Source organism: Bolinopsis microptera, chromosome 1, assembly GCF_026151205.1.
Source record: "Bolinopsis microptera isolate Bmic1 chromosome 1, MBARI_Bmic_1.0, whole genome shotgun sequence".
Taxonomy (NCBI): domain Eukaryota; kingdom Metazoa; phylum Ctenophora; class Tentaculata; order Lobata; family Bolinopsidae; genus Bolinopsis; species Bolinopsis microptera.
This window is the reverse complement of record NC_087072.1, coordinates 8972994-8995845: the sequence shown is the minus strand read 5'-3', so window position 1 is coordinate 8995845 and position 22852 is coordinate 8972994. Positions and strand designations below refer to the sequence as shown.

The following is a 22852-nucleotide window of genomic DNA, read 5'->3' as shown; positions in this document are numbered from 1 at the left end:
TATCCTTCCATTTAGTTTTACTGATTTATGCCCGGAAGCCAGACTGAGAGTAATTTACTGCATAGCATAGCATAGTGTTGTGTTAAATATGATTCTGCTTACCCTTACGTAAAGGTGTCCGTTACTCAGTTACTGTTTTGTATAATTATATGGTCTTCAGTCTTCACGAAATTATCATAAGTCCTTCAGGACAATCGGATTTTAAACTGTCTTACCATCAATATCTTAATCGATCATCAAACGCACATGCTTCATAATGTAAGCATTTTCCAAAATCCTCAACCTTCAAAGCAGATCATTAATTGGTGATGAAAGGTTATCTTTTTGTTATTTATTTCGAAATAGAAACTTTAAAATTCTTCCAGATGAATTACCAGTAGTCTTGTTTGCATTTTATGTAATAGAATAGATCAAAAATACACAGCTGTTATACTGAAAAGTTAACAATAAATTACAAAACAATCTAAAAAATCTATTTACAATTCAATCTAATTACAATATTACTTAATAATAGAATACTGATACATACATTGACAGGGAAATTTTCAAAATGCAAGATCACTCGTTTATAAGGTCCCTTATCAACTCAAAATCATATCAGCTATAACTTATAAGTAAGTAAAGTCCAATAATCCCAAAACCTTAAATCATTCTTGCGATCAGTTGCAACTCAAAAAAATACGATAAATAGAAAGTGAATTACACGATATTTAGTCGCGTTTATTTATCGACTCACGGAACCCGATTATCCTTCTAGACGATTGTATCAGCTATCGAGTATTTAAATAGTCTCTTTTTCGTTAAAATATTGATCTGTTGGACCTCAAAGTAAGTATTGGACCGGGTTCATATGGCCGGATACAAAATATCATGTTGTGCTTGAATGCTTGATGCTTTAGTTTGTATAAGTATTAATTGAAGGCGTGTAGATGGTGTAGTGCAGTTCATTGAAGATGTTTAGAATGTAGATTGGGCAAGCTGGTGGTGACTGGTGACGGGCGCGGCGCGTCACGCCACGTGCTTTTACATCTCACCACTTCAACTAGAGACAGTCAGATCGTCACAAAAGGTCGGTAGAAGAGACTAAGTCGTCAAATGAGAAAGTACTGTCACTGGAGCCCACATACGATGTCACATAGTCGTTCACGTCCTTCTGTAATAACTTCTGAATGAAATCTCATGAACATTGAGATAAAAACAGAGAGTAGAATGAGCAGAGGGTGGTTAATAATTGTTACTGCAGTGAAACTGAAAATGAGGAGATAATGAAACTGAATGTAAGGGGATAGTGAAAGAGAAATAGAAATGGTGTACAATACCTCTGCTGTAAGCTCCTCGTCTAGGACGCTGTTCTCCAAGTCCCCCCAGAACTTGTACACACACAAGTACTCCAAAAAGGCCAAATTCTCTGAAGGAAAAGATTAATAACTAACGGATATTACATTTTTCCATTGAGTTTTCCGACAAAAAATTCATGAAATAATTTATAATTTTATAAATTTTATAAGAGCCAGCAAAGTTGAAAGCTGACCGTTGGATATTGAAGTGCATATTGTGAAAGTGAAACTAACCGTTAGGGTTACAGTTGACAAGGGTAAGTATGGATTCCATTAGAGGAGGAGTTATCAGCAGTTTAGAAATACTGTTGATTATATTTCCGATTGTAGCGTTACCTAACTCCATGTGCTGGCGCTGGAATATGTTTAATTATAATTGTCAAGTATTTCATTAAGATAATTTATAATGATAAGGTGAGACAAACTAATCAGACTTATAAAGTGACATCGATTCAGAAAGGACAAGTCAAGCTTCAAACTGGTGTTCCCAATTGAGTGAACTGAAACCTTGCCGAATATTAAAAATAAATTTACCCTTAATTAATTAATTAATTACCCTTAATGATTTGAGTTTGTTTTCTAACTTCGTGTAATCCACATCTGACTCTTTATAGAGGTGTGCACTGAGGCTGGAAACTACGATGAACTCCTTGATGTCCACAATACCGTCTTTGTTTATATCTATAACCTGGAATTATCAAATTCGATATCGTAGAATTTTGGATCTGAATGAAGTTGAACCAAGTTACAATTCAATAAGTACCACAGGTCGAAAGGGACTATATACTATTAACTATGTACTATTAACTATGTACTATTAACTATTAAACTCTGCTGAATTATTAAATTATCCATTAGATAATAAGGTTAATTAGTTTTTATAAATCCCCCCGTAATTGTTAAACCACTCCCCACCTGGACAGCAAGAGAAGGATCAGGTGCACTAACCTGGACAGCAAGAGAAGGATCAGGTGCACTAGAAACCAATTCCTCTGCTAGACTGTAGGGAAGAGTGTCAGCCTGCAGTGAAGTTGCTCTGAACTTCCTGCTTAGCTCCAATACCGTGTCCTTACCAAGCAGACTGCACGGCGACTAAAGGGACCGGGACATATTACTGACAAATCAAACATCAACTATAACAGCTGTAGAAATGTGTTTCTTGTAAAGATGCTAACAATAACCACGACAGCGTTTTCATTGCCAGCATAGAGTATTTATAATATAAGAAATGTGATGGCCTGTAGTTGGTGCAGTACTACATAATACATTAATACAGTATATTCTAAAGTTCAACCATGAATTAATATCAGATTATGAAAACATAGCGGTTCATTAATTAACTGCGACACAATAAGTTAACAACAACTGAAACTTAATAAATATCTCACCCGATAGTTAGGGCACTTCCTCACAGTGATCTCATCCATGACAATAGGCTGCTGATCGAGTGTTGACTGAGTTAGGAACGCCTCTGAAGTGACACTCCCATTTCGTGGTACCGAAGTAGAGCTGTATTTCCTACTCTGGGAGGAACTTCTCTCCCCCTCCTGAACTAAGCTGGGTTGAGGAGGCATGATTGTGAGGGGAGTGGCAACTGCAGGTAGGGAGAGTAGACCGTTCTGTGGAGGTATGAAGTGTGGGATCGGGATTTAAGATGTTCAAAGTCCAAACAATTATAATTTTTATCGGTAAGAATTTTTGGAAATGGATAAGATTAGCCAGACATCAGAGGATGTCCATGATATTTGGCGACTCTGGATTATCATATTATACAGTATACACTTACCGAAGAACGGTGCTGTAACTTGACTGGAAAGCCAGCCATAAGGTAGGGTTGTTCTGATCTGTGTGGCACCACTTGCTGAAAGTAGGCAATACTGTTATCAAAAACGATTAAACATACTGATTAGGGATAACAAAAACATGAAATATCAGCGAGATTAATCAGCGATGACATTTGCGCGGCGTAGAAATCGAACAGATAGTCACACTGAGTGCATCTTGAGATCCTTACAACAAATATTTGCAATCGCGCGTTCCAAATAACACACTATCAACCGCCAAAAACTCCACTTTGAAGTTTGACTGCTTAATCAATCGCACTAAATTATTTATTTACACTCCTCGTGACTCAAAGAAGAATAATCGGTATGCAACTTGGTGACGTGTGTTCCATTTTAGAAGTTCTCCGACTTCAAGAACCGAGCTTGGCTTCAGTTTAACAAATTACACGTGCAAATTACACGTGCAATTACACGTGCAAATACATCGATTATCTTGAGTTGGTCAGATTGTCGTAAGAGGTGGGCGGGATTTATAATAAGCAAGTAGTAACGCTTGCGTGCTATTCCATTATCCTCCAATCTATTTATAAATCTCTTTCACCTTTTGTCGACGCGACTTAAGTGTTGCTTATAAAGCGACGTCGCTGAAAATATCGCATCCTAACTGTTTATACCCTTTGCGGGCAACATTCAGAAGCTGAAAATTTGCACCCAGGCAGCCTCAAATGTTGAATGCAGAAATACTGAATGAAAAGCATGCTAGCAAGTGTATAGACACCGAGTCGGATTGGAACTATTTTTAATGCATAACATTGCCAACATACTTACATAAGAAGATAACGTACAATGCCAATTACATGAAGCTCCGGTTGCGCCGTCTCAAACAGCCAAACAACATGCAGAAACCGAGATTTTAAAACTATCCGTATTACAATTTGCAGTGAAACGAGAAAATTGTTTAGTGTGAAATGAGGGCGCCACACCATGTTTTGGCTCGTATTTAATATTATATTTAATATTTCTCAAATAAATAGTTTCCTTGACATAACTTGAGTAAATGTAAATATATGACATCCCATCTAATTTTAGAAGAATATAAAATGTTGAATTGCAGTGTCAAGTGAGTGATATCATTTCTCGGCAAGTTAAGCGCTAATTTTAGTGCTAGTTACTGAGTGAGAATAAACATACATATAGGGAAAAATGTTTATGAATTTTAGATACAATCTGAATTATTAATGATTTGTAAGAACCCCCCTTACCATAGATTTCCTTAACCGCTCCTTGGCTAAAAGTAACAAGTCATTCTCCACACGCAATCTGTCTCGTGGGCTTAGCTCCTGACTAGATCTTAATCTTCCCTCGGTTGGCTGAAATAGAGGGAAATAGAGGGAACACTATATAACAGTTCCAAATCATCCGAACTAACCAACCAGCGACTTCGATGCATATCACGTGACCAAAATGTTTTCGAGGACGATTTGGGGTTCAATTTGCTTCACATAAATACGGTATGCAGCGTAATTTCATAAACGGGTCGATTAGAATGCATACCACCGGGCACCGATTCATTATTATATAATGGTATCTAAATATCTGTTAGCTAAAACAACAAGTAATAACGGTGCTCTATGAACTGAAGAATGTCAACAATTTAGTGACCGTAGTAACTAATAACAGTAACCATGGTAACTCACCACAAATCTGTTGGAAGCAACAGGTCGCTTCATGAAGCCCCTAGCTGGAACGTAGAAATCGTTGTGTAGTGAGGGCAAGGTTACTGATAGGACTTGGGTTCTTGTACTGAAAAGGTGAGAGCGTTATAGCAAAATTGTAGCAAGTTCATAGGAAATAAGAGGTTACGTTGTAGCAAATTTTTAGTTGATATGTCATAAATTATGTGGTGCGATTCTTGGTGATTTTACAATTTTGCCCATATTATCCAATAGATCGCATCCCGCTGGATAGAAAATTGTGTTCAGATACCTTAAATCTGACATGTCCAAAATTAGGACCTTTACTGATAGTTGAAATTCGACATATGACGTCATCTAGCGTCATCTAGCGTCATCTAGCGTGAAATATCGCCAGATAGATAGCGACATTCGAAAGGTGCCGTGCACTTAGCGACAATGTCGCTAATTGGCGTCATCTAGCGTCATCTAGCGTCATCTAGCGTCATCTATCATCATCTGGCGATATTTCACGCTAGATGACGCTAGATGACGCTAGATGACGTCATATGTCGAATTTCAACTATCAGTAAAGGTCCCAAAATTATACTGATCTTAGCTCAACTTAATGTTTAATTCTTAATTCTTATAGTCTCCTTGAAATACTCAGACTTAATTGTCAACGGGGAATTTAGATGGGAATTTAGCCGTCCTATTTATATCATAAAATATCTGGTACGTTTTCTACATGAACTGCAGTAAAGTTAAACATAAGATCTTCTTTTTTGGCTGAGCTTGCCATCTTGACACATTCTATTGCAAATTAAGCGTGCACAAAAATCGTGTAGATCTAAATTATGCATATTTCATACGGGCGCTTATTTCTAGTTGTAAGTTCGAACTGTATAACATATTCACAGAGGTTAAACCTTAAAAGAAGAGGAGGAGTGGCTGATTAATGATATCGTAGATAGATTGCCTGTGTGGCTGAGATGAAATTAGAATAATCAGTTCAAGAAGCTGATTTCTATAAAACACCCACTCTGATACTCCTTCATAATACCGTGTTACACTTATCTTATTATCAATAGTAGTGTCAGTTTCAAAACTCATGTTCGCAACAGTTCCTACCATTACATGATAAGGTTACATAACTTTTGACATGTAACTGACATTATGTGGAATATCCGACATAAATTACAAAATTAATGTTTCATGAATTAAGTGGAGAATTAAGTGAAGAGTGAAGACTCAATAGTCAATACCAGCAGACTACTCTCCCTATACCCGAATTGTTACGTCATTCCGGAAACACGAGTACTGCAATGTTAACTTGCTGTCTTTTGCACGTGCAAGGGTTCGGTATCATTTGCACGTGGAGCACAGTCTCAAGAATATTTTGATATGATGAATATCTTACCATGTTATTATACGTGAAGAATCTCTACCGAGACAAGGTAGTGTTGGTGATTCGCTTTACAATTACATAATCTCTTATTCGCACAGACAATCATTATCAGTGCAATAGAAATCGGTCTCCACGTTCGATTACAATATGACTTGTTGCCTTGACAAAGGCATCCATCACTACTATCAACTCTATTGTTAGTTGCTCATTCATTTCCGGATGAAAATAATGTAGCCAGTAGTTCATTCCAAATCGGTATCACAATTTCTAGTTAATTTCTAATCGTTTCACGTACAAACAGAACTATTTAAGTATTTAAGCTCAACGATTTTAGATCAAAGTTCAAACTTGTTTGAGCTCGGCCATGTTTTTCTTGTTTTGGTCGGTAGTGGCACTACCACTAGCAAGATGTCTTCTTCACTCCGGACATTGTCCTCTCAAGATAATACAAAGTCACGTGAGGCACACGTGTCAAGATATCCTCAACTCAACTCGAACCATCTACGAATGTTTCGAGGCTCCAGGTTTCTTAATTTGTACTTATTTTTTAAATTTGCTACTTAGTAACAATATCTTACTTATCTTGTTTTTTATCCTCTGTGGAATGTAGGAATTAATGGCGATAGTCGATGGAAATGAGCTCTTTTAAGAAAAAAACTGGCTGAATCAGAAGACATTCTTCTGGTGCAGGATACAGTTTTTTTCTACTAAAAGAATTTACAGAACAAAGTATTCTGACCCAAGAACATTAAATTCCTAAAACAGAGTGCCACATTCCCAGGACAATACTACACAGCATCGTACGGTGAAGGAGGGGACTGCTATTTCCAGGGTCTAAGAGAGGGGACCTGCACTGGAGAGCAGTACGGGTATCATCTGTGTGGGTGTCGGGGGACGGCAATCCGGGACGGCAGGTCACATTCCTTCCTAGGGATTTACCATTTCTTTAACATTCCTTTTGTATGCTGGAATTTATTTTTGACAGGCAATGAAAAAAGAAACTTCGGAGATATACAATCCGTATTTCAGATGTGAGAAGGAGGATTTGTTCTGTGTACATTCTGAGATATCAGCTCACCCTAACCTGTATGCGGCAGTGTCACAGGAACACATCTGTGATGGAGACAAACACTGTAGAAATAATGAGGACGAGGAACACTGCCAAGGAGGTAGTTGACTTTCACTTTCACTTTCACTTTATACCAGGGTACAAATGGAACGGTGAGATTGGGACTCTAACTGATTTTCGAGTTATCGTTGAAAATAATAGTTTGTTGTGGTTTGACCCTAAATTGAGCGGTTTATTAAACAATAAAGCTAAAGCGTTTGTGTGGCCGATTAAAGGGGGTGGTTGCTTGTCATCTTATTAAAAGTAACAACATTATAATATAAGCCGTTACCATTATGATTTATGTTAGATCACTGCCCACAGCTATTGGGGAGCATGTTAATATCATGACTTCAAAGAGGAGGTAACCTCAGAGCAAGTCAGGCATACTCTTTTAGAAAGAAACTAAAACAACTAAACATATGCCATTTCTAGATCAAAATAGCACCTCTCACTTTTTGGCGTGCTGCTTTGAAATAACAGACAATGGAAAATATCCTTTGAATGTTTTCAACATCACGAGTGGTAGACCACAGGGAAACTATACAGGGCAACTATACAGGGCTATCATACCACTATACATACTCCATTTCTACCTAGAAGCTATATCATCGCGATGGATGACGACTAACCGGCAAATTTATTTCACTTTTACTTTCTCCCCTGAAAGTACATATATATCATTACAGGTGTAGTGTGTGCCCAAGTGTTATCCCATGGTTACAGTGACAGTGTTAAATGGCTCCCTGACAAGAACATTTGTGACGGAGTCCAACACTGCAAAGATAATAGTGACGAGGATGAGATTAGGTAATTTATCTTTGTGACGCTTTACTGCGCACTATTTTCTTTATCAAAACTTGGTATTTGCACACTATCTACGTAATCGTGAACTTGTTGCATGTTCCAGACTTTGTGATTATATGCAATCCTTTGAGCCATGATTTATAAAACCTGCTGTGAGCTAGGTGCGGAGGAAAGTGCGAGAAATTGCTGACAAGACTGACAGAAGATCTGAAGTTTATAGAGATAGAGGACAGGTGCCAGGTCATAGCTCTGGACTTCATGACAGAGTATATCAGGTATTTCTTATGGGTGGTAACAGATAATATTCTTAATAGAACAGGTATACAGGCGGCATGTGTAATAATAGGCATAATCTACATATCATTAAATAATGATAGGCGGCCTTGATGGTTCTTCTTCACAAATAATCAGTTGGAAATGAGACACTAAAATATATATAGAAGTCCCCATACATCGTGGTCCGTTAGTTTCATTGCGTCTTAATATATATATATGTATCTATAATAATTATAACCTTACTAATGTTACTAAATGTTCTCCTAAACCCCGTAGATGGAACTGCAGTTCAGTCACCGGAGTAACATGCCAGTACCGTAACATGAGCGTCTCCCTTCCAGAGGTACTTTCACTATCACTTTCACTTTCACTTTCACTATCAGTACCGAAACATGAGCGTCTCCCTTCCAGAAGTACTTTCACTTTCACTTTCACATCGACAGGTGTTCGTATGTAACGGGTGTCACGAGTGTGATGACCACAGCGACGAGTCCAACTGTACTGCCTCCCGTGACAAGAGCGAGGAAGGAGTTGGGGACGATATGGGACTAGTTGGGGACGACACGGGACGGGAAGGGGACGATTTGAGGTGCCCAACTGATACTGGTATGTCATCGTGGGTTAATGTTTCATGACATAGTGACATTAGTTGAAATTAAAAGGCCAATAAGGAAATCATGTGTCTAAATAAACAGATTATTGATCCTGCCCAGTATGATAATGCACGAGCTAACCAATACACTTTCACTTTCACTTTCACTTTCAGGGCTACTTATTTCACTAGCCCGAGATAAGGTGTGTCAGGGAGAAGCTGATGGTCGATGTGTTGACAACTTGGACTCAGCTCTCTGTGAGGACCTTTCTCAGGAATGCTTGCGGAGAAACAAGACATCAACTGATCACCCCCACTTTCGACACATCCACAAACATCAGATTTGCGATGGAATTTCTGATTGTCTAGGTAAAGCCTCATTTTCACTTTCACTCTTAAGAATTGAAGACAGGCGCTTTACAATTTACATGCTCGATTTATAGTGCAGTAATATAAAATATTATTAATATTTCGCTTAAATTACTTAAATGTACATCTTCTTTGGGTATACTTTTAATCTCGAAGCGTATAATAAATGTTAGAATCTAATATTCAAATGTTATATCGGCTGAGTAACTCGATATAACGACAGTGGACTACATATTAGCAGTCAATAAAGTAGGCTAAATATTTTATAAAATTACGAGTATACGACAACTCGTAATATCCCTGTAAAAACTTGTATATTTTATACATTTAGTATTTCGCTCCCGAACATATGTCGAATATTGTGATGAATTCATTTCCCGGTGTTTTACACTCTATATTGTCAAAGATAACGAGTTTACTAAGACATACGAACCTCATCCTGTCAGGTGGAATAGACGAGGCGGAAGTTTGTGATAAGAAAGTAAAGTGTTCGGAAAGTTCTAGAACATTTACCGGCTCAGTTAGCTATGTGCCTGAGCTCTGGCTGTGTGACGGGGTAAGCTACTACTTTATTATACTGTTATTATTGGGTTCAGAACCAATACTCCAGTGCATTAATATCAAATTATTATTCGGGCACTGTGAGAGAGTGGTATGTGTAGTGTGTGTGTGTGCGTGTGACTAAGCGGTGGTAGATTCAAAGGCTTGTTTAATGTGTTGGGGGTTTTGTTCATCTCACTAGTTTACTGAGTTTGATAATAAATAAGCTCATTTTAGTCGCCATACATTTACTGATATTAGCTCTGAAGTCAAGAATAACACTATTTGGCACTATGCAACGCTATATGTATTAATATAACACAATGTTTCACAATGTTACACAATGTTACACAATGTTACACAATGTTACACAATGTTACACAATGTTACACAATGTTACACAGTGTTTCACAATGTTACACAGTGTTTCACAATGTTACACAATGTTACACAATGTTACACAATGTTACACAATGTTACACAATGTTACACAATGTTACACAATGTTACACAATGTTACACAATGTTACACAATGTTACACAATGTTACACAATGTTACACAATGTTACACAATGTTACACAATGTTACACAATGTTACACAATGTTACACAATGTTACACAATGTTACACAATGTTACACAATGTTACACAATGTTACACAATGTTACACAATGTTACACAATGTTACACAATGTTACACAGTGTTTCACAATGTTACACAATGTTACACAGTGTTACACAATGTTACACAATGTTACACAATGTTACACAATGTTACACAATGTTACACAATGTTACACAATGTTACACAGTGTTACACAATGTTACACAGTGTTACACAATGTTACACAGTGTAACTAATATATCGTCTGGATCACAGGTAGACGATTGTCTGGACGGCTCTGATGAGGATGAGACATTGTGGTACCAGTGTAATGACAAGTCAAGATGTTACACAGCATTGTCACACTGTGACGGTATCTCAGATTGTAGGGACGGCACTGACGAGCTCCAGTGTACTGAACACGAAGGTTTGTCCGTCCGTCCGTCCGTCCCTAACCATCTGTGATCATCTGTGATCTGATTGTTATTATGTTATTGTTTATTTACCCCTTAGCAGTTGACATTTCAACTCGTATCGTATTTCAAAACGATTTCATGGTAAATTTTTGCTACGTCAATATTTTATGAGTTTAAACGATCGCCTGTTATGACGTTAGTTGTAATTCGTTCAAACAAATTTGAAGTTAGTTGTTTAAACAAATTATAATTCGTCGAAAGAAGCGTGAACTGGATTTCAAGAGTTTTGTAGAATTCTACAGAATATCCACAATATTCCAGATGACGTCAATATGATTCTAGTTCTAAACTAATATGATTAGTTTCCTTTGATCATGTTACGGTCGATAATTTAATTTGCAGACTTTTGAAGTCATAATCTTATCTAAAAAATGGATGCAGATTGCAGATTTATTAGCCACTTTTGGTATTGTTTTCATTGACATCTAACAATTCTCAGTTATCTAAGGAATCTTCTGACGTCACTCCTGACATTGTTAAATTCACTAATTTTACACTTTATCAATCACATCACAGAAGTCAAAAAAGAATGCTAATTTTAGTATTTCATTTAGAGGTTGTTTATCGGTCTTTACTGATAAGACTGAATCAGATTACAGCAATGACTTCATTTCTTCATATTACCATTGTTAAGATTGATCAAGCACACACCAACGTAATATGTACAGCCTAATTCTTGAACCATATACAAACCTTCTACAGTAACCGTCCCTTTCAAATTCCCGACAAATTCCTGATTAATCCCAGTTAAATTTCCTGGTGAAATAATTTAATTCCGCTTTGTTCGAAAGTTCGAGCAATCCGATAACTGAAGAAGAAAGTGACGTCCGCACAACTTTTGTCCATCATTGCTTGACTAAATGTAGTATGAGTAGTATAATACTGACCTTATACTACACATGATAATCACACCAGTTTCCAGTGTGTAATACCACTATCACCCGTTATAATAACCGAATAGTGAGTAGCGGGTTCTTGGTGTCGTCATCAACTTTGTGATGACGTCATCACTTCAACAAGTCTACACATACACGACACACGTACTTTTCAGAAAAACACTGTAGCTGGTGAAACAAGACAGATTTGAGATAACAAAAATCGATTCTTTCAGTATATTTCAAGTTTTCCAAACATATTTTGCAGGGTTCAAGTGTTCGCTGGGAGAAGCCAAGGTTCTGTCCAGAGACCTGCTGTGTGACGGACTCAAGAACTGTCTCAGTGGTATAGATGAGTCGCACTGTGGTCCGAGTACGCGGCGTGCACTTTGGGACCACGTGAGAGATGATAGCGCGCACTGTACAAAGGATGGTTCCACGGACATCCACAGAGAGCTTACTGACTGCGTGGTGAGTAGTTCGCTTTAAAAGGCTTGTTTTTGCAGGCTGCTGATTTAATTCTAATTTAATATAGTATGATCATATACTAATATTAGACAGGGCATTTGCAAACTGATAACTTGCGGATCTCACCAATCAACGCTAAACAATTAACGTCTGTGATTCTGTCACGTATTAACCAACATCGACTAAGTTTAATGATTTTTCTTCGTGGACAAATTGAAACAACCATTTGCAGAAGTCAGATTGATGTGCAATACGTAATTTAACAGGATTATGATTTTTGATAATGGCTGAGTTAAGTTATTAAATACGCACAACTGTGGAGTTCTTAAAGAAAGGTGATGACTGTTCTAGGTGAAGTGTTTAAGCAGAAATATTCACAAGTTAGTTAAAGATTTTATATTGAACATTGAAAATATTTCCTTGCGTTTTAACAGAGCGTGGAAGTGGACTATCTATCAAGCGAGCTGTCGACTGATAGACAATCCTATTTATTCAAATCAAAGCCCCTACGTGATTGTAGAAGTGCATTTGGAGCTGAATACACATTACTAGGACACTTAGGTTGGTAATTATTTAACTTAACTGCTCATAATTTATAGCATTATTATTTAATTCATTTGACTGATATCTTACGTCTTACTTTCCATTTTTATCATCCCAATTATCAAATTAAGCTCATTTTCGCTGATTACAGCTAATTATAACTAATTACCGCCCACTTGGCAGGGTTGTGCGAGCAGGAGAAGGCTAATACCCGGCTACTCAAGCCAGTAGAAGATCTGGATTGCAGGAACGAGGATCTAGCAGTCAGTCTGAGAGAATGGGACCACACACTACAGGTGTTCACCAGGATCTCACCTGCTGATACTTATCATAATTTGGTCAGTTTTGTTCATCTTTCTTCTTTTAAACAAATATCTAATTACATTTGTAAACCGCGGTAAATCAGAGTTTTACTGTACCCTATACATACTAGTCGCTCTATTCTACTCACTACATTATCGTGTAAAACAGTCAGATTTTTATGCACGGGAACATTTATAACTGACAATCAAAATGGATAGGTCGTTGATGGCCTGACGACGAGAAGTTATTTATAATGTTACTTTCTCACTCTTGTTATAATATGTTCCAACCCATTAAATTGGGCAAAATGTAGCCATTTTAGCGCTGAACAACTCAAGAATAACACCCCAAAGTCAAGCCAAATATTCACAGTAACAGAGTGTTGAGTAATCATTTTACAGTAGTATCATTAAAGCTACAATCAGTGGATACTTTTGACAGTTATTAGAGAATGCTGCTCGACACTATTACCATTCATCAGACACAATACTAGTGGTCTAAATATAGCAGACCAGGAAATATTTCGCAACTCATGCGATGACGATAATATCACCGTTAATATCATTATCAGGGACCGCTTTTCTTATTTCTACAACCACTCGTAAGTCTGTCTGCTGTCAATATCGGGTTGATTCATAAGGGGTCTCTCATAATGAGGCTACGTCACATTCAGGCTGCTTGTAATGATGTGCTTAACGGCTGGGAGGTCATCAGCTGAATTTAGAAGCAATCCAACATATTGTGTTCAGGACATGTAAACACACGTGCAAATAACGTGACACGTGCAAATAACGAGACACGTGCAAATAACGAGACACGTGACACTGATCGTATTAATCATTCTAAGTAGGTAAATTAGAATGAACACTCAACGGTGATATCATGAATTCCTCCCATTCCGCATACTCACCAGATTCATAAAACTATAGAGAATTTATCACGTATAACTATTAAAGTATTAAATATTTGGAATTTTTTCTTGAAAGTATTTAGAATATCTAGTGCATTGTGAGGGTACACACCTGATACAGTGCGTGATTATACCATCTGTGAAGCCCTAATTATAGAGAGATTATGCTCAAAATAAACCAGGCCGAAAATAAACTCAGAGTAAACCATGTATATTTCGTGATACTAACCTCCCACGTGTTAAAATAGAAGTTATACTGAATATTAGCGGAGCAATTACACTAATTCCAATACATATTTACTAAACACGCGTATATTATGTACAGTGAAATTACTTTGCCAAAGCAGCATATATGTATTACAGCTGACTATTCTTTGAGAAAAGCATGCCATATTTTACATCGGGATAAGTCTTACACACACGCACTTTACACGCAATATTAACACTTGTTTGGACGAGTGTATATCGTTTACAGTTGATCATTAATACTACTGTTAGCTGATATGTAGCCATCAGCAGACACTTTGATGACGTCACGCTATGACGTCACGCTATGACGTCACGCTATGACGTCACGCTATGAAGTGATTACTCTCCAATCACAAGAAATGCTGTTTCTTGACAGGTTATGTAAAAAAATGAATTTTATTATCACAGAATACACAGTCAGTGAATACATTGGAGTATTTAGTGTTTTGGTATGGGTTATGGCCTATACCAGCTGATGTTAACAGATTCATATGTTCTTGTACAAAAGTGAACGTCGACAAACATTTGGTGGATGTTGATAAACAATATTGGCCCGACCAAAATGTGAATATATACAAATGTTATTTACAAAGGATACATAAGGATTGTTGGACTATAATCTATATATAGTTCAGTAATCCTTATGTACATTGTACCCTGAATCATATCAGGACAAAATGTGAACAAATGAAAGTGAAAGTGAAATTAAACAATTGTAAATTGGAGAAATGAAAGAGAAAGAGAAACTAATCTGAACAATACAGGTTTACCAGTGTACAGATAAGAGATGTATAACTGCAGAGCAAGTGTGTGACCTTCTGAACGACTGTGGGCACTGGGAGGATGAGGAGAACTGTGTTAACCATTTCAAATGTGCTTCCACTCCTGTCAAGTACATCAGATTCGAACAGGTTTGCAACTTCCCTTTCACTTCCACTTTCAATCTCAATATTCAAGCACGGCAATATCAACGTTCGATAAAACCTGGCCTTATAATATTATCCATAATTTACAGCCTGATGATGAAACACCCAAAGATTTTTTTGGGCCTTGAACAGATTTTGTTGGCCTTTTTTGGGCCATAAAGGTAAACAAGGCAAATAGGAGTAGGAATGTAAGTTCAACTGTTCTGTATTACCAGGTATGTGACGGTGTGGCAGACTGCCCTGACTCAAGTGACGAGTGTGGGGTAGGGTGTAACCAGACAACATTCCTATCCACTGAGTTCTACATATTTGGGAGTGAGCAAGTGGAGACCCTGATCATCATCGCGGGGGCGCTCAGCATCATCATTAACATCCTCACATTCTTCTACCTCACCTACCAGCATTCCTCTGACTACTTCAAATACCCCACCAAAACTACCAACCTGCTCCTCCTGAGGGGAGGAATGCTTGTTTCTGCCGGTGTTGGATCGTATGTGTTCTTGTTAAGCTGGCGGGTACGCGCAGACCACAAAAACGCGCTCCCCCACTATTGTTACAGCAGGGACTCGTGGACAAGGTCTGACACATGCAGTCATCTTGGTATTTTGAGCACAGGATCTCTTCTCTCAGTTGTAACATTGTCTGCTTTGTCTAACTTTGCCTCATCTCGTTACAAGCTCACTCGCTCCATCCCCCCACTGGAACCAGTTCCACGCAACACTGCTTGCAGTCCCGCAAACACAACTATCACTCTGGTTATCCTGATCTACTTCTTATCGTTTACCTACGCGTATCTTCCTCACAGTCACATGGTTCATGACTTGTTTGCAGGAGAAGTTAGATATGATCTCTTTCCTCTGAGTAACGGGAGCAGGGCGCACGTTCAGGAACTAGTGAGTGAGTATTATGGGGGAAACGAGGAGCCGCGCACATGGACACAGATCAACAAGCTAGTCGGGGAAATGTTTGTGGGACACCACCAGGAGCTCTCAGTAACCTACAACACACTACACGGTTCCACAGACATCTGTATACTTTCCCTGCTGGTGGAGGAGCTCACTTCCCCCAGATCAATCTACCAACTCTTAACACTCGGATACCTCTCACTCCTGCAGCTCCTTAACATTCTCCTTATTCTCCTTAACAAGATATACCCCCTGACCGTTAAAACAGACTTCCCCCACGATCTAGTGCAACTCTGTACAGGTCTCTGCGTCCTCACCACCACTCCTCTCCTTGTTATTAGCATAGCACACAATACGCGGCTCATCAGCATTGCGTACTACTATTCAGCGCTTGCACTTTGTTCGCTTGTAGCGCTTGCGCTAAGCAACCTGGTCCTCCTCAGTTACATGGTCTATAAGCGGTGTTGGAAACTAAGGTATAGAGTGAGGAGGTACCCTAGTGTAAGTCACAGCGTGGGACATGGTGTAGGACATGGTGTAGGACAGGGGTGTAGGAAGCGGGGGGGCAGGGGGGGCCATCGCCCCCCCATGAAATCTGGGCAAGGGGCCAAAAAGGGCCAACTTTTTAATTTAGGTTTCTAAAAATTTTTTCCCCGAAAATTTATTTAGTCAAAAATTTTTTAAGTCAAAATTTTTCAAAGTTTTTCTGAAAACTACTTTTGTTCATGTTTCATGCTACCCTGATCATTATGAGCCAAAAATATTTTTTTTGGTTTTCGAAGTTCGATGTATGATTTTGGACTCGAGGGTTCCCCTTTGTGATGCGATCTCGGAAGGCAGGCATCCCCTTCGCAATACGAGCTCATAAGCGGGAGCTCTGCTTTCAGAGGTACGTATCGAGAATGACTCGGACCGAAAATTTTCAAAGTCAAAATTTTTCAAAGTTTTTCTGGAAACTACTTTTGTTCATGTTTCATGCTACCCTGATCATTATGAGCCAAAAATATTTTTTTCGGTTTTCGAAGTTCGATGTATGTTTTTGGACTCGAGGGTTCCCCTTTGTAATGCGATCTCGGAAGGCAGGCCTCCCCTTCGCAATACGAGCTTGGAAGCGGGAGCTCTGCTTTCAGAGGTACGTATCGAGAATGACTCGGACCGAAAATTTTCTAAGTCAAAATTTTTCAAAGTTTTTCTGGAAACTACTTTTGTTCATGTTTCATGCTACCTTGATCATTCTGAGCCGAAAATATATTTTTCTGTTTTCGGTTTTTTGAAGTCCGTGCCTACATTCGGAAGGTTGTGGATGCGATACTGATTGGTTTCATATACCTACTAATTATAGAAAACGCGAATTTGGTCCGTAGATTTAAAGGAAAATGCGCAATTTGACGCGGAGAACTGAAAAAAATCGCGATTTGTCGTGAGGCCAGAATCTGAAAAATCGCGATTTGTCGCGGCAAACGTGAAAAATCGCGATACCGCACATGCTGCAATTTCCTTTTGCCCTTACCCTCGAAATTCAGGATTTGGCGCGAAGCGCCAAAAAATATTTTGAATTTGGCCCCCCCATGACGAAAATCATTCCTACACCCCTGGTGTAGGACATGGTGTAGGGCAGTACAAGGGGTTTGGAGAGCCTTTTAAAAGAACACGGCTCTCTCAAGAATCTAGTGACTATTTCCCTAATTCTTCATTGAGTAGTGGTTTCAGTAACAACTTGTTGTAACCATTTTAACTTAGTGATTTTTGACGATTAATTCTACAATCTACATGACAATATGGTTGATAATTTTAGATTTTCGAGAACAATAAAGCTTTTAATAAAATTGATCTAGATATTCTAAAACAATCTATTTTAGTTACAAAGTAACCCGCTTAACCACTCCAGAAACTCGTGAGCTCAATAATTGTTTGGTAATACTAATAGTTTAAAGATAACACTTTATTTTGTATGGAACGTATCTTTACTTGTGGTAAACTTGTAGACTATCAGACAATACAAGTTGGTCTAAGAAATGTAATCTTAACGGAGCACTTTGTTTGGCAAGAGCACCGCTCTAACCATGGACCATTGTAATTGTGTAAATTCGCACGTCACAAACCAGATATCAGTCTGAGTGGTTTGAATACTTGGTGATTGGCTAGTAGCCCGAATACAGCCCTGTGATTGGCTAGTGTGTGTCGAGAGGTCCGAATACAGCCCTGTGATTGGCTAGTGTGTGTCGAGTGGTCCGAATAAAGCCCTGTGATTGGCTAGTGTGTGTCGAGCAGTCCGAAATCGGCTCTGTTAGGGATCGTTCGCAGAATACTAATAGTTCTAATTGCTTCAATCATCTGTTTTAAACAAATTATTATTTTCATTCCATTTTGTTTTTACCTTAGCAGCTAAACCTACTCAAGAGTTGAACATTTTAAACACAGAAACTTCTTAGTCTTGTAGAATTCCAACTTTAAAACACAGTTTTGTTATTAGTTAAGCTAATATGTTTTGTATTCTTAAGTTTAGCTTGTTTATTTTGTTTTCATCAAAGAATTGTGTAAGATCTTCTAAACTTTCTCAATAATTCCTGCATGGTATTTAGTTGACAGTTAGAAAGACGTTAAATAGAAACAGATAATAACAAACGAGGAAAATAAAGAAACCTGAAGAAGCCACCAACTGATCCGGGTGTAACGTATCTGGAGGAGGGGTCGAACTGGATATCATCTTGTAGTTGTATTGGGGAGCCAGGGAGAGGGCTTACTGGAACCACCTGAGATACAAAGGGGGCGTGAAACTAGCTGATTTGTCGTATGAAGTGTGGCTGATGTACCATGTAGTGGTCCGTCCTTGCTATCATATTCTTTATTCTTAACTTGAGATATTTGTAGTCTGGACATGTTGTTCTCACAGTAATTTAAAGCGTGTGTTATGCCTCATATTGACGCAAACACCCGCTCAGAGATGCTATGTTAGGAATTCAGAGAATCAAACACCAAGGAATGTCCTAAAGTTCGCGATTTGAGAATAGAATTTGGGAGAATAAGATTTGGGAATTTGTGCACGGTTGTCAGTAAGGTGGTCTGTATGTGGTGGGCGGTGGTCGGAATGTAAGTGTTGCACAATACAAGGACATGCAATTGGCATATTATGTGATTTTCATTTTCACAACAAGCACAAAGACAGCGCAGACATAAAAGTAATGACAACAAAATTAATGATGATGCAGTAAAAGTGACAGGCTGACCTTCTTGATGGGTGAGAGTCGAGCACCTCTGAATGTGTTAGCGGAGTGACAGGGCCCCGCAAGAGCCTCCATACCTAGAACAGGCATGATATTTTCACAGGAGCAACTAAAGAATACAACACGCACACATACTAAAGCTCAAATCGTAGTAACTGGAGAGTGAGAGAGAGAGTGAGATGTACAACCTGTGTCGACCTCCCAATCAGCGAAGAGTATTGTGATCACGTGACGCAAACTAGCCGATCAGAAAGCGCGGATCAGTGCTTGCGGACCCAGTGCTGCAGTGCTGTGAGGAGACAAGGTAGACCGCTCAACTGTTAAAAAGGTCCAGTTACTGAGTTATCAGTACTATCAGCCACTGTTCTACTTCTTGTTTTTATTACTACAGAGAGTCAGGACGGCATGTGATTGGTGGGATTTTATCACGTGGTCAAGGTAACGGTGTCCAATTGGACAGTAGGAGCGCCTTGCGGTAGAGATCGACAGATATGTGACCAGGTTGCTTAGGAACGTGATTTCATTACAGTTAAAATATGTACCAGGGAATGATACTCTTATCGGATTTCATTTTAAATATTCATTCCCATTGAAATGCTGCTAATATCCATTCTGTTTGTGGTAATTATGATTCAATCTGAGAACCAAGTCATAACATTTACTTGAAACGATCGATGTCAAGCAACAATTGTTTCAAGTATGATGATACCCAATTATGTTATTATCCAAATATAGCAATGCCCAAATATGGCCATACCCAAATACGATACCTCGTTACTTATCATACCTTTGTTCTGTAATGACTAATGAGTGAGTTGTTTCGAGCCTTGAGGTATACAAGAGACATTCATTACCGCAAACCAGTAACATCAGGTATTAATTATCGCACTAAGCTCCTAGTTGATAAGGAACTGTAATTTAAATTAAAGTACTTGGACTTGGTATTACTTGATTTCCAGTCTATGTCATAGTCGGCATCTCACGAAATCTTCATAATTTGCCATCTTCCGACTTCCACTCGGTATCCCGTATCTCACAAAAACTTGATCATTTGCCATCTTTCACTCGGCATCCCACAAAAACTTGATCATTTGCCATCTTTTACTCGGCATCTCACAAAAACTTGATGATTTGCCATCTTTCACGCGGCATCCCACAAAAACTTGATAATTTGCCATCATTCACTCGGCATCTCATGAAAACTTAATAATTTGCCATCTTTCACTCGGCATCTCATGAAAACTTAATAATTTGCCATCTTTCACTCGGCATCTCACAAAAACTTGATAATTTGCCATCATTCACTCGGCATCTCATGAAAACTTAATAATTTGCCATCTTTCACTCGGCATATCATAAAAACTTAATAATTTGCCATCTTTCACTCGGCATCTCATAAAAACTTGATAATTTGCCATCTTTCACACGGCACCTCACAAAAACTTGATAATTTGCCATCTTTCACTCGGCATCTCATAAAACTTGATAATTTGCCATCTTTCACTCGGCATCTCACGAAAACTTGATAATTTGCCATCTTTCACTCGACATCTCACAAAAACTTGATAATTTGCCATCTTTCACTCGGCATCTCATAAAAACTTAATAATTTGCCATCTTTCACTCGACATCTCACAACCACGTAATGCCTGCCCAGAACTTCAAAGTCTTGAGAGAATTGGGAGAATTTTTCGATCCATATTATTATTGACATTTTATATATCTGAACTCCTCCGAAAGTCACAAGATGAACTTCGTGGACGATCACCAACACCGCATCCTGTTAAAACTTCACGACATTTAATTCGAAATTGTGGACGACAAGATGTCTTATACTATAATTCACCACAAAGTCCGACACCCACCACTTCAACGATTCTCGAATCAAATTAAATTTATAATGACTCGGAGTAGATCATTAAAGATAGATAAAGACGCGAGGGTTGAAGTGAGTTTATTAAACACTCTCATTTCAATAAAACAGCACTTTTAGTTAAAAATATTCCTTATAAGGTGACTTACAGATTTTTGGTCTTTATTAATAGTTCTCCGATCTTTATGTTAGACTAATTAGTTTATGTTTTGCGTAGGAGGTTAAACGAATAAACTGACTTTTTTTATATGTTTAGTATTTACACTCTATACTTTCAAAATCTTCATGATTTCTCAGTTTCAGGAAAGCTTTAACTTCAAACCAACTTTCAAACGTTTTAACATGCACAAGAACCATTTTTTGGCCAGGTCGCCAAGCGTTTCAAAGATGGAACCACTGCAATAATTATCTAACGCTAACCAAAGGCCAGTTTATAAGACTAGAAAACTACTCTGATTCTAGAAGAGTTGAAATAGTTGAAATATTTTCAACAACTCAACAACTAGCCAAGCCGCTATAACCGGAACATTATGCGAATTACTCAACAACAGATCTCTAACAGACCTTTAACAGGACGTAACGAATGCTAATAACATACCGGAGGAAATAAACAATGAGAGAGAGAGAGAGAGCAATGATAGAATCTAATCAGAAAATATACCATGCAGGTGAGAGCAGTTCCTCCTGATACAGCCAGATCATTGCCCTCCAGTAGGACGACATGCACCACCCACCATATTATTAGATTATTCAACATATTCTAGGATATGTTTTTTTGACGCGGCCAGCTAAGATTGTTAGCGGTTTTTGCAGAAAATGACTAAACTTGACCGTTCCGTTCTTAGATATGTTGTAACTTTAAACGTATGTTAATTTTACAAATCATACATGATGCAAGCTTACTAAAGCTTACCGATCAATCTAGATCTTTTATTTATGGTCGTTTTATGAGAAAGTATTATTAGAAATTATTATTGGAAATTATTATTAGAAAGTATTGTTGGAAATTATTATTGGAAATCTGTTTGAGATGGAACCTAAAGGTTTACCTTGAGCACATGGATATTATGTGGATAGTTTGTTCAATTTGTAATTACCCTTACCTCAACCACCTTACCGCTGAAAATGACCGAAAGTAGCCTCTGATCAATTCCTTACAGGTATGTATACTGTATAGTGTATAGTGTATACTGTATAGTCATACAGGTATGTATACTGTATAGTGTATACTGTATAGTCATACAAGTATGTATATTCCTCATTCAGTACATTCTGAGCTGCTGGCCAGTGATCTTGTCTTATGGAAACCAGGAAACCTGTACAAATCCTAAAGAGGAACTGTGAACCCTGATGCGGGACAGGGATATATGGATATGGTTATAATATCGCGTAGATCAGACTTAGTTCTGTCCTATTAGTAACCTGTAACGTTCCGGTACCGGGTGCTCTTCAAAAAGGGCAGATGCGCATGCTAAGTGCTGATGGACAAGAATTTTACCCAAAGTTTAGTGCATCAAGAAATTTATTGTGGAAATGCCCAAATACAGTAATGCCTAAATATTGTCAGTGGTTACCAGATAATTAGAATGCTCTAATGTCT

General features: G+C 38.2%; 2 protein-coding genes across 4 annotated transcripts in view; one reads left to right on the top strand and one right to left on the bottom strand.

Annotated features, from left to right (window-relative positions):
* The window catches only part of LOC134811988 (uncharacterized), a 93731-nt gene that overhangs the window by 56503 nt on the left and 14376 nt on the right, over positions 1-22852 (top strand). The window lies entirely within an intron of this gene.
* On the bottom strand, positions 531-19649 carry LOC134812022 (uncharacterized). 3 transcript variants are annotated; one of them, XM_063819202.1, is made up of 11 exons: positions 19383-19649; positions 18799-18908; positions 4819-4924; positions 4384-4491; positions 3124-3198; positions 2726-2956; positions 2253-2429; positions 1894-2025; positions 1572-1692; positions 1320-1408; positions 531-1165 (listed from the first exon to the last, which is right to left on the bottom strand). In XM_063819202.1, the coding sequence occupies exons 1-11, from the start codon at positions 19467-19469 to the stop codon at positions 1061-1063; spliced, it is 1341 nt and encodes a 446-aa protein (XP_063675272.1). In that variant the 5' UTR covers positions 19470-19649; the 3' UTR covers positions 531-1060. The 3 variants fall into 3 exon arrangements, with proteins under 3 accessions (XP_063675272.1, XP_063675282.1, XP_063675289.1); XM_063819212.1 differs by having other exon boundaries at positions 2286-2429; positions 19383-19648; XM_063819219.1 differs by having other exon boundaries at positions 531-1153; positions 2286-2429; positions 19383-19647.

Coding starts and splice junctions, on each gene's coding strand:
- LOC134812022 (XM_063819202.1), bottom strand. CDS start 19,469: ATGCCTGTTCTAGGTATGGAGGCTCTTGCGGGGCCCTGTCACTCCGCT. Junction 4,492..4,818: donor TTGCTTCCAACAGATTTGTG/GTGAGTTACCAT, acceptor CCTCTATTTCAG/CCAACCGAGGGAAGATTAAG. Junction 1,166..1,319: donor ACGAGGAGCTTACAGCAGAG/GTATTGTACACC, acceptor GATTTCATTCAG/AAGTTATTACAGAAGGACGT.